At 47.4% G+C, this 12,647-nt stretch overlaps 1 protein-coding gene across 3 annotated transcripts in view; it reads left to right on the top strand.

Annotated features, from left to right (window-relative positions):
- Fam174b (family with sequence similarity 174 member B) overlaps positions 1-10,352 on the top strand; it is a 38,704-nt gene extending 28,352 nt beyond the window's left edge. Inside the window, exons 3-4 of one of the 3 annotated variants that reach the window (XM_085841633.1) lie at positions 9,763-9,844; positions 9,936-10,352. In XM_085841633.1, coding sequence (XP_085697759.1) covers positions 9,763-9,844; positions 9,936-9,941 — 88 coding nt within the window. In that variant the 3' untranslated portion in view covers positions 9,942-10,352. Of the gene's footprint in view, positions 1-8,358 lie in introns of all 3 variants that reach the window. The other 2 variants (XM_085841635.1, XM_021167807.3) reach the window with 2 other exon arrangements.
- Positions 10,353-12,647: the final 2,295 nt, after the last annotated feature.

The raw sequence follows: 12,647 nt of genomic DNA, 5'->3' as shown, positions 1-12,647 counted from the left end.
TTAGAAAAGAGTTTGTTAAGGCTTGACATTTAAATTTTATTTACTCTGTGTGTGTGTGTATGTGTGTGTGTGTGTGTGTGTGTGTGTGTGTGTGTGTGTGAGAGAGAGAGAGAGAGAGAGAGAGAGAGAGAGAGAGAGAGAGAGAGGTAGGGGGGTGTTTCTCTGTAATCCTGGCTGTCCTGGAGCTTGCTTTGTAGACCAGGATGGCCTTGAACTCAGAGATCCTCCTGCCTCTGCCTCCCAGGTGCTGGGATTTAAGGTGTATGTCACCATACCTGGCACACTTGATTTTATAAAGAACAGCTAGACACTGGATATAGCAATATCAAGTAGCAATATTCAGTTATATCACAAAGTTATATCACATAGCATTATTAGTGATTATATTGGTTTTATCACTAAGCCACTTTGTTTCACATTCGGTATATAGACACAGAATATAGCATGAGAAAATTATGTCATTTCAAAAGGTATTCCCATTTCTATTTCAAAATGTGTGTGTGTGTGCGCGCACGCACGTGCATACATGTGTCAATAGTACATGAGCCTGGAGGTCAGAGGACAGTCTTGTAGAGTTTCTTTTCTCCATATATCTTACATGCGTTTTATGGGTCAAGCTCAGGTCACCAGACTTGCATAGCAAGCTCCTTTACCAGGCTGTCTTGCAGTCCTCACAATTATTTATTTATTATTTGCTTGTTTGTTTGAGGCAGGGTCTCATAACCTGGACTGGCCAGGACTTTCCTGTGTACAAACTCATGGCACCTCCCTTGCCTCTGTCTCTGGAGTGTTGGAACTATACATGTGCACCACCATACTGTGCCTTCGTTATTATTCACAGTAAAAAGAATCTGTGTCCTCCTGCAGGCCTGTGGCATATTATGCAACGCAGAGCCTTATGGAGTGGATCAGTTGTATTACTGATGTGTGTGTGTGTGTATGTGTGTGTGTGTGTATGTGTGTGTGTGTGTATGTATACCATGTATTCCCTCCTTCCACCATGTGGATCCTGAGAATCAAACTCAGTTTGTCAGGGTTGGCAGCCAGTACCTGTACGCACTGAGCCATCATGCCAGCTCCTGTACTCTCTTGATTCAGGGCCACTACAAGAATCTTGTTCATACTAGGTGTGGTTGTTACTATTGATCGTTACCTGGACAGGATCTAGAATCAATCTAGGACACTAATCTCCTATCCAGTCTGTGAGTGAGTTTCTAGGTTGAATTCCAAGAGAAGACCTGTAAGTGTGCTCAGCGTCATCTCGTGGGCAAGGGGTACTGGACTGGAGACAAAGGAGACAGGGAGCTGAGTGACAGCCTTCGCCTCTCTTTGCCTCCTGACTGGGACCGGCTGCCTTATGGGTCCTACTGCTATGCCCAAACTGTGAACCAAAGCAACTCTTTCTTTCTTAGGTCACAGCGACAGTGACCTAACAACCAGGAGGAGGAAAGGTTTCCTTCATTTCACAACACATGGTTCATTATTTAGGGAAGCCAGGGCAGGAACTAAAGCAGAAACCATGGAGGGATGTTGCTTAATGGCTTGCTCCCTATGGTTTGCTTAGCCTGCTTTCTTTTTTTTTTTTTTTTAATTTTTAATATTTTTATTACATATTTTCCTCAATTACATTTCCAATGCTATCCCAAAAGTCCCCCATAGCGCCCCCCACTTCCCTACCCACCCATTCCCATTCTTTTGGCCCTGGCATTCCCCTATATTGGGGCATATAAAGTTTGCAAGTCCAATGGGCCTCTCTTTCCATTGATGGCCGACTAGGTCATCTTTCGATACATATGCAGCTAGAGACAAGAGCTCCGGGGTTCTGGTTAGTACATCATGTTGTTCCAACAATAGGGTTGCAGATCCCTTTAGCTCCTTGGGTACTTTCTCTAGCTTCTCCATTGGGAGCCCTGTGATACATCCAATAGCTGACTGTGAACATCCACTCCTGTGTTTGCTAGGCCCCGGCATCGTCTCACAAGAGACAGCTATATTTGGGTCCTTTCAGCAAAATCTTGCTAGTGTATGCAATGGTGTCAGCGTTTAGAAGCTGATTATGGGATGGATCCCTGGATACAGCAGTCTCTAAATGGTCCATCCTTTCATCACAGCTACGAACTTTGTCTCTGTAACTCCTTCCCTGGGTGTTTTGTTCCCAATTCCAAGAAGGTGCACAGTGTCCACACTTTGGTCTTCATTCTTCTTGATAGCCTGCTTTCTTATAGTACTCAAGACCACCAGCCCAGAGGTGACACTTTCTGCAGTGATCTGGGCCTTACCGTATCGATCATCAATGACCGTTCAGGAAGATGTGCTGCAGGCAAAGGCCAGTTTGGTGTGGGCATCTCCTCAACGGAGAGTCCCCTCTTCCCAGATGACTCTAGCTTGTGTCAAGGTGATGGAGCACTAGCCAGCACAGTTGCTTTTGCTAAGTGTTTTCTTATTATCACATTTGAAAGTTGCTAGTAAATACACTGGGTGACCAAACTGATTCTGTGAGAGACGTGATAGGATGGTCTGTTTTTTATTCTATTTTATTTGTGATTAAATAAGAAAATTCCCTAATTCCCTAAGTGGAAGGTCAGGCTTCTTGTTCCAATACTGAAGAGGCTGAAGCAGGTGGTTGGGTCTTTTTTTTTTTTTTTTTTTTTTGGTCTAGAACATAAGATGGGAAGGGGGTGTGTTCTCTGACGGTCTGAACGCCAGCGCAATGTAGCCTGAAAGACTTCCACACTCGTCTCAGTCCTTCAAACTGGAACACGTTTCCTTTTTGGGCTGATTGTCAGTCCTGGATTGGCACGGCTGCTAGCTCTGAAACTTCCCAAGCACTGAAAGCGGTGGATGAAGTGAGCCACTTGGGAGCTGTTCAAGTGCTAGAAATACTTCTGGTCTCTGAAAGGCCAAGTTCCCTCCATGGCCTTGACGCAAGAGTGAGAACCAAGGGTGAGAGAAACCAGGAACCCATGCAGTAGCATTTCACAGGCATCCCCCCGCCCCCATGTGTGGCGCAGCTACGGCATGGGGCCCCTCAGTATTGGTATAGGATCTGGGTTTGCTTCCTCTAGTTCCTTGGTGTCCTCCATTTCTTCTAGTCTAGGGAGAAACTCAGGACCCAGCAAATTCACTTGTATTAAGCCTGTACTCTGAGCTATCGGCAATACTGAGCCTGAGTGACTGCTCTTCAGGAGCCTGGCTCTTCTCTGTTTTCACTTTGGGGACAACTTCAAAACCAGGTTTTCCTATATATATAGTATGGTAGCCTTATTCCATTTAAACATTATTTGTGTAGGTGTGTGCACATGTATGTGTGTATATGAGCATATATGCATACATACTGTGGCATGTATATGGAGGTGGTTTGGCAACTTGCAGGAGTCAGGTCTCTAATTCTATTATGTGAATCTGTTTGGTTTGAATGAGCATGGCCCCCATACATTCATATATGTGAATACTTGGTCTCCAGTTGGTGGAACTGTTTGCGAAGATTGAGGAGGTGTGGCCTTGCTGGAGGAGGTGTGTCACTGGGGGTCGGCTTTGAGATCACCAGGCCCAGTCAGCTTTCTTCCTGCCTCTGTTTATGGATCACAAGGGATGGTAGCAGCCTCAACTTCTGGTCAATATCTGACCACTGAGTGGAGTTGGCTGCTGGGTTTTGGTGTATGGAGTTTCCCCTCGGTCTCTGAGTGTTCGTTACCTTTGACTTTTCTTTCTTTCCCTAGCTCTGTTAGGCAGGACATGCCTTCTCCTTTAACCTATGAAGGTGGGAAATCTGTATTTATTAAATTTCTAATATTTCTCCAGTTCAGGATTCTGGAGAGGGCGACAGCTTGCTCACGTGTTATCTTTCTGTGTGAACTGTCTTATACAAGGCTTTCCTTCTCTCTAGGGAGTGGTGACTGGCTCTTTGGTTTTTTTTCTGTCTCGTAATTAGTCTGTCAGGCTTTGTTAAAAGTTATGGTGGCCTCATAAAACGAGTAGGGCAGGCTTCCTTATTTTCCTTCTCTGGACTAGTTTGGATCAGACTGGAATCATTTGTTTTCTAAGTGTTTAGTAGAGCATGTCAAAAAACTGGCTGGACCTGAGCAGTCTGTGTGGGGATTTTAGGGTCAGTGACATTCATTTCCTTGAATAGTTTTTAGAATACTCAGTCTTTACTTCTTCCTGGGTCATTTTTGATCAGAAGCAGTTTTAGGGCATTTTTGTCTATTCCCTTTAAAGTCTACAAACCTGTTGTTGTTGTGTAGTTGTTCCCAACATCATTCTTTAATCTTGTAAACATTTGTAATGTGAGTAGCTATGGTCTTTTTTTTCCTCTCTGAAAGAGAGGGTCTTTGTGTAGGCCTGGCTGGCCTGGAACTTATGTAGACTAGGCTGGCCTTGAACTTGCAGAGATGCACTTGTCTCTTCCTCCCAAATGGTGGTGTGTGCTTAATCCTTTGGTGTATGCCACTATGTCTCCCTCTCTTGTATTTTAAAAAAAATATTTATTTTATGTATATGAGTATACCATAGCTGTCTTCAGACACACCAGAAGAGGGCACCAGTTCCTATTACAGGTGGTTGTGAGCCATCATGTGGTTGCTGGGAATTGAACTCAGTACCTCTGGAAGAGCAGTCAGTGCTCTTAACTGTTGAGCCATCTCTTCAGCCCCCCTCTCTTGTATTTTTAATACTATTTTCCCCCTTTCTGCCTTGCTCACTCTTGCGGGAAGTTTCACTTCGCCACCTGCGCACGGGATTCAGCCTCTCTGATAGCCTCGGTGATGATCGGTTTTCAGTTGGTGTCTGTATCTGGTCCCCCGGCTTTCTTTGAGCACATTCCATTCCTGCCACTTCTTCCTCTGAGTGCATAGCCCCTTCTGTCGTCGTCAGCGTCCCCAGCTGGAATCAGCATTTGTTCTATGGTAGCCTGTGTCAGAGCCTCCCGCAGACATTCAGGCCGACTGCCAGACCCTGCTTGCCCTGCCTCCCCCTAGTGTCCCGGAAGAACTGAACTTCGCGGAGCTCCCCACGGGAAGCTCCTGCTGCGTGTGGTTGAAATGAGGATGTGAATGAACTTGGAGCGAGTCAGTCAGACGCAAGGCCAGGCCGGTCCAGAGAAGACTGACTGCTGCGAGGCTCAGAAGCGTTCGTTCCCTAATGTACAGGTGTATAGAAACTAGAGATGAGAAAGCAGGGGTAAGGGTGGGGTGGGGGATGAGATCGCTGGCGTCTCTGTCATCTCACTACTTAGCAGTAGCCACTAGAGAGAGTGCGAGTACACATCTGTGGGCGTTGCTTTCTCTGTTGAAATAGGCCCAAGTTACAAAGGCCGATTTATGGCACTTTCTCCCCTGAATGTCATATTGTGAACAGCTTTTTTTTTTTTTTTTTTTAAATGTCAATAAGTATGAAAGAATGAAGGTTTTAAGGTCACCTTTTATTTCCACATAAGTGTTTTTTCTTTTTTTTTTTTTTTTTTTATTGAGGACTCGTCTGCGCACTGATAACTTATTCACATTGTCTAGGTTTTCCTGTCCACCAAATGCTTCTGGCTTCCCCCAGGAAGCACACAAATTGAACTCGGATGTGAATGATTCCTGGGTTTGGGTTATTTTATGACGGAGTGGAAAGAGGAACATCGAGCTTGGCCCCAGGGTGGTGAGGTGGGCCCCGATATTGGTCTTTTATTGGACGTGTAACTTTCTGATCACACCTCGTGAGTTGGAACCCGTGCGGGTTGGCCAGACTTGTTTCCAGTCAGATAGAGGAGACATCATAGGCTAGAAAGGCTTCTGTGTACAGCACCCAGACCACGATACTGGGTATCAAACCTAGGACCTCAAGCATGCTGGCCACGCCCTCTGCTGCTGAGCTCCGCCCCCTAGCTCAACAGCCTTCACCTCTGTTTCTTACAGCTGGGATGCTTTGGTTTGGGAAAAAAAACGACTGCACGGAGCTCAGAGAGTCCTGGAGTTTTGGAATGGTTCCAGATTTTGGGAGGCATTTGGATTTCACTTGTGTTTTGAGCTTGGTTGGCTCGGCGCACAGTTGCAGTCAGCGTTTTGGGTCTCTGCAAACCCCTAGTTTATCACGGGAGACTTTTGTTCCCTTGAGGCATCTCTGGAGGACAAGCACACATGAGCTTTTCTGCTTGTATGGCAGGCAGCCTGGCAGCTGTGTTGAGTGCAGCCCAAGGTACCCAGCTGCTGGGAAAAGAAACCAAGACACCCAGCTGCTGCTGTCCCTGCCAGCCCCACATCCTGCTGAGATGTGTGTGCAAACAGTGTGGCCCCTCCAGGGTGTGGACTGGCTTTCTCAGCAGGCTTGTTTGCCCCTCTTTTGTGGCTAGAGCTTCCTGTAGGAATATTAGACACCAATGGCATCAACATGGCATAGGAGACTGTGCCTACTTTAATCTCTTGAACAGTCAGGCCGATGTAGAGTCAGTTTGAAGTGGAAGCTGAGCTGACCCCCTCATCTGAGGTTGAGGTCTGGACTCTGAGTGCTTCTTAATTGAGGGTTAAATAGCTTTCCGGTGGCAATAGCTTATGGCTGCTTTTCCTTGCTAAGGAGCTTGGGGTGGGTAGGTTCAGGGGGCTCCTCTGCCCGCCTCATGTTCCCCAGGGTTTAGCTTTGCTGTTAAAGCAGATGGGGCTCTCGGGTTCCCCCCTGCTCAGCAGCACTCCTGTGTATACCTGTGGCTGTCTATTCCTATAGCTATGGGGGTTGGGTGTAATCATGGGGTGAAAGTATAGGCCTTCCAGAGGTTCCCTGTGCTTCTGTGACACTTGTGAGATGAGGGGTCACCTGGGCAACTGCACTTAAAACACCCAGGCAGGCGACGGTGCCACACGTTGGTTGTTCAGAGTGTATCCCTGTGCTGTGATGGTGTTCATCCATCAGCTCTTCCTGGGGTCCACAGGCCATTGTCACTGGCTGTCATTTGTGGGCATTTTGTTTTGGTGTAGCTGTGGAGATCGGCTCCTCCCATTGTTTGCTCTCTGACACCATCAGCACTCCTTAGATATGTTTTGGGTTTTCAAGTATGATTATGTAAAGTCCACAATCCAATACTAATGGAGGAGGTAACTTTGACAGGTCTATCTATTCCCCTGCCCCCTCCTAAGCTTCTACGATGCAGCTGTAACCTTTTTCCCATGGTAAAAATCTCTCTTGTACCCCTGGTGTTGTCAGCCCTGTGTTAGAGCTGGAGTTCTAGATGAGCAGGCTCACACATGGATCCTGCCTGTGCAGCCAGTCTTAGCAGGAGACAGACAGCGGTCATATGCTTACATAGACCCAACTCATCTAAGTGTGGCCGGTGCACTCACCAGGTCAAAATTACTATAACAAAACACCCAAGACATCTTCAAGATTTATTTTGGCTCACAGGATTGGAGGTTTCGGTCCCTGGTTGGTTTGCCCTGCTATGGTAAGGCAACCCATCTCAGCAAGTGTGGTAGAACAAAGCCTCTGAGCCAGGGAACCAAAGGCAGGGGGAGATTGGAGTCCTAGAATTCCCACTCATGACCTGGAGGCCTTCCACCAGGCCTCACCTCTGAATGATTCTGTTACCTCATAACAGCGCCTATCCTGCTAATTCAGTGGGCAGAAGGGGAGACACTATGGCTCCCAGACTGTAAAAGTAGCTTGAGAGCCGAGTGTGAGTCCTACCTTTGGTTTATGTGCGCCCCAGTCTCACCTGCTCAGCCCAGGCTTCACTCACACTCGGTCTTCTTGCCTTCCCCTCCCAACTGCTGGGATTGTAGGTCTGTGCCAGCACGCCTAACCCTGATTTCTGCATTTTAATGTTTGAAAAGAGAACCAAAAGGATATTTCAGGATGCATAAAAGTTGATGGCAGTTCAGATTTCAGTGCCCATACATAAAGTTTGAACACAACCATCCTCAGACGTTCTGTGCTGTGTCTGGCTTTTTTTTTTTTTTTTTTTTTTGTCATGACAACAGGGTTCATAGTTGACACAGAGACTGCAGGCTCTACAAGGTTTTAAAATAGTTACCTTTGGATGCTTTGGCCTGAAAACTTGTAGGAGGACTAGGAAAGAGGGACTTGAGGGAAAAAGAGAGGCGGGGTCTGTGTGTGGGAGGGAGGGATCCCGGAAGCCTTGTGTGTGAGCCAAAGGACAGTTATACGAAGAGTGGAATGTGCCTTGCAGACAAGACAGCACGGTTTTCAAAAGCTCCATGATTGAAGAAAGTCCCTTCTTCAGGACTATAGAGACCACGATGATGATGAACAAGACTGCTTACACAGCAGGACTGGGAAAGGGGACAGAGTGTGACAGTGTGGCCGGCCTATGGGGTGGCTTCAGTGCTCTGGCAGAAGTGATGATTCTCCTCCTTCCTTCTCTTTCAGGTAAAACTTCGCTGGCTTGTCAGCGTCCTGTGGGGAAGCTGGTCAGCCGCAGCCTGGGCTGTCAAGGTCTGGGCACTGTCTCTCACCTGAGGTGATGAAACCCAAACCAACGTTATTTATGGAACTCTGGCTTCACCCTCCATGTCCAGCGTCTGCCTGGAATGTCACCATCATGCTCGTTCTCAGCTGCCAGAAAAAGAGTCACCTTAGCCGGCCCTCGGATGCCCCTTTGAAATTCTCTTTCCACCCTTGTCTTGAGGGTTTTTCTGCCTTCCTAAGAGATGAAGATGGGAACATTGATTTCAAAGAATTTTCTAAAACAACTGTAGATAATAGTAAAGCTACAATTGGGAGATCAAGAGTTTTAAAAAGCTGGGCTGGGGAGATAGCTTATGGGGTGACAACCTGATCACCTCACAAGCAGGGGGCATGAGTTTGGTCCCTAGTGCTCACATTAAAGCAAAACTAGTCTGGTAGCCCACAACTGGAATCTTAGCACGAGAGGTGGGTAGATCCCTGGGGTTGACTGTTCAGCCAGTCTAGCCTAATGAACGAGTTCCAATGAAAACACCTGATCACAGAAAAGTGGGTTGGCTCCAGAGGTATAATAGCCAAGCTTCATTTCTGGCCTCTATATACGTGTATGTTTGCCAACACACACACACACACACCCCTCAGGACCTTCAGATGTACCTGGGAGAATCCTGACATTTTTGTTCTCCCAAATCATTTCAGCTTCTTCAGGTCTGGCTTTATTTAGGGAAAAATTGTATATTTCAGGATGGATGTATAAGTTTCCTACCCGATCTACCCTAAGAGGTTCCCCACAATAGGTCCCAGAAGAATTTAAAATTATCAGGGATCAGACCACATGGGGTGAGTGCGTGGATGGGTGTGTACACCTATCAGATAATTTCTCTTCTCTTGGGAAGGGAAAGTGCCAGGTGGCTCTCAGTGACTTTCTTGTGTGCTGTAAAAACATTTGTCCTGCCTCAGTGCTGTGATGTCTGTCTTAGGCATGTAATGCTAAGAAATCACTGTGGCAAATGAATGGAGGAAGAGGAAGAGGAAGAGGAAGAGGACTCTGTTAGGGACTCTGTTGGAAGTTAGTCCAGGCTAGGTTGGACTGAACTGGACTGGAAACTCTCCAGGGCCCACCGTGGTTTATAAGGAGTTCAGGTGGGCACCTACCCTGGGAGCTGGGTACCCAAGGAAGCCCTGAGGAAACAGGCCCTGGACTAACTGCTCAGGTTAATGGAGGCCTCCCACTTGGCCTTCTCCCATATTGCTGTAGAAGGACTGCTTCTGTGCAAATCTAATAGCAGTGCCTTTGGGACTCTGGGAGTGCATCACGTCTGGGAAGGTGACCCTTGTTATCTCAGTTCCTTTTCATCTTTGTCCTAGGGTTTGTGTATTTGCCTGTCTAATGCCCTGCTCCATTGCTTTGGATGAAAACGCGTACCTTGGCCAGCTCCACCATTGTCAGGTTCTCCAGTTCTGATTGGGGTTGTGGTGATGGCGGTAGGTGGGAAGATCCACCCTGGCTCAGGAGCCTGACTTGACACTGGTTCTTTCAGCCCTAAGCAAGCATCTGAGGTGTGCTGCGCTCCTGGGATCCCTTAATTTCACCATTTTGGCTGGCTTCTCTCATCCTTCTGCCATTAGCCAGAGGGGTGGGTTGCGAAACGGGGCGGGTGACTGTCCTCTCGCCATGGACTGAAGCACAGTGGTGACTCTAGGAAGCTGGCCACCTCGAAGCTGTACATCCTCTCAGCCTTGGAGCCAGGACTCGAGGGTCCCAGAACTGCAGCTGAACCATCTGGAAAAGCTGGATTCTCTATTCTCCTGCCTTATGTATGAACACCACGGATCCGGCTGCCAGCCACTCATCACTGACTGGCAGGAGTGGTGGCACAGTGACCTTCCAAATCCTTGATGAAACTTCAACACCGTAGGCACTTAAATAAAGATCCTTAAAGCAAACAAAAAAATAACCTTTAGGTTGAGTCACGCGTGTGCTGGGTTTGGGTATTTTTTGATGGAGCAAGTGAGCTGACTCACTGGTTAAGAACATGAACACGTTTACCTTAGGAACAGCTTCCGGGGGTGAGCAGGGGTTTCTGGGGAGGGGGTTGTCTGTGCCCTTGTGGTTTAGAAAGAGGCATATGAATGGAATGGGGCCGGGGAAACAGGCCCAGCCCTGCCCCCCTCCCCCGGTTCACCCTCCCTCCCATGCTGCATTTGTTCTTGTTTTAGAAACTGTTTCGGGTTGGGAAGCATTGAGCCCCCATTTGTTTGGAGACTCTTGAAGTGTCCAGAGCCCATCATGTCAGGGCTGCTTATCCTTGCCTCATACCTGTTTCAGTGTAAGATTTCAGTGACAGCCAGGTGTGATGGCACACACCTGTCATCCCAGTGCTAGAGAGGCCAGCCCCAGATATAGAGCAAGACTTTGTTTCAACAAACAGAAAAACACCCCCCAAAAGTGAGTTAAACATGTTCAGGCTGGATTAATCCCTGAGTGGATAAAAGCCAAAGAGAGAGAGAGAGAGAGAGAGAGAGAGAGGAGAGAGAGAGAGAGAGAGAGAGAGAGAGAGTGTGTGGGGGGCAGGCTTACTTACATTCACGTGAACATGCAGCGTTTGATGTCACCAAGAGCTTGGTTGATGGGTGTGGTCTGCTCAACTCTCCCAGTGGTTCACTGATCTTCTTGTAGTCAAGCACTTAACTGCCAGTCTTGTTCCTCCCGACACCCAGGGATGAGCCAGCCGGAGGAGGAAAGAGGTACTCTGAATCCAGCGGTGCCCCTTTCGGTGGAGGGCTGGCTATGAGTGTAGCTTGTTTTTTTTTTTTTGGTTTTAGGGGTTTATTTGTGGCTGGTCCATCTAAATCCTGGTCTCCTCTTCACAAAGAAAGCCTTTCTTCCCCCATGTGTTCCATAAGAGCTACCGGAGTCTAGTAGGAAGAGATATGTGGTCCATGGCTCCCCAAACCTGTCTCCTCGCCTACATTTCCTACCAAAAGTGCTGACACAGCAGGCAAGAGGGGAAATCTCTCAAAACAGTACTTTCTAAGGTTGTGGGAGCCCCTATGGAAGTCTTAAGACTATAATGTGTGCCTTTCCCCATCCTTTTCAGCAAAATGCTGGCTTTAGGGACTTTTCAAATGGAGTTGGGAAAGAACCAGAAGAGACATTTCTACAGGGTGGGTAAACACGTGCCCTATGTTGCTGATGAGGCTTTTACTACCAAAGTAACTTCAGGAGATTTGATTGGCTCCTTAGCACTGTTAGCTCTGGGAGAGGGGATGGACTAGCCTAGGAACAACAGCAAAGAGCTTTACGGAGCCTCGATGAAGATGATGGAGACCGTGGGAAGAGTCAGATGACGACTCCATCTGCTTTGCAGAATCACAGATCTGCTCCTGTAAAGCCTGCCAGTGTCTCCCCCATCACAGGTGGGAGCCAGTGCCTGTTTCAAGCCCACCTATGGTAGAACTCTTGTGAGACTTCAGGAAACTTTCTTGGGGACTCCGTATAAAGTACACAGCAAACAGCTTGGTGAGATCACTGTATTTCCTGTTCTTGTTGCAAATAACATAAGCGTTTCAGGCAGTTGTTGGAACCATTGCCTGCACTGTGGCCTGAGTATACATGTTGCGGCCCGCCCGCGGTCCACAACACGAACGGTTCACTGAGAATGGCAGTTCCCTGCAAAGAGAGGTAACTAGACGGGGCGGAAGAAACAATGGAGTCAAGACAAACAGATTCTGATCAAGACTCAATTTAATATTTCCAGACACTCAGTTTATAAAGGAAGGAGGAGGGAACCCAATTTCCCGCCAAGTAACTCAGGGTCCAGTAGCAGGACGAACACGTGTGTGCCTCCAGGCAGCAGAGTCAGGTTCCAGCAGTGGGCGTGGCAGGACGAATGAGCCGGTAGCTCCACCCTAGAGCAGGCAGGTTCCAGGCTGGGGGAAGGGAGACCACATTTCCCCCCATTAGATAACAAAAATAAAAATAAAAAAAGGGGTGGCCTGTGGCAGAAAGATTATCTATGTTCAATAGTTCTGCCTAAGTTCCTAGGGCTAAAGAAAAAACCTATTTCTGTGGGATTTCTTAACTATTTTAATGGTAAACTGTATCTGGCTAAGGCTGTAGGCTCTGACTTTATAATGTTAATTAGTGCTGAATAGGTAGCTACCTGTTTGCCTTTTAAGTAGGGCGTTGGAACCCTGGCTGAGTTTAGCTAAACAATTTTAGAATAACACTGAACTGATAATTAACCACA

Source organism: Mus caroli, unplaced genomic scaffold, assembly GCF_978045245.1.
Source record: "Mus caroli unplaced genomic scaffold, Mus_caroli_1 scaffold_8, whole genome shotgun sequence".
Taxonomy (NCBI): domain Eukaryota; kingdom Metazoa; phylum Chordata; class Mammalia; order Rodentia; family Muridae; genus Mus; species Mus caroli.
The sequence above is the reverse complement of the archived record's forward strand: the minus strand, read 5'-3'. Positions and strand labels throughout refer to the sequence as shown.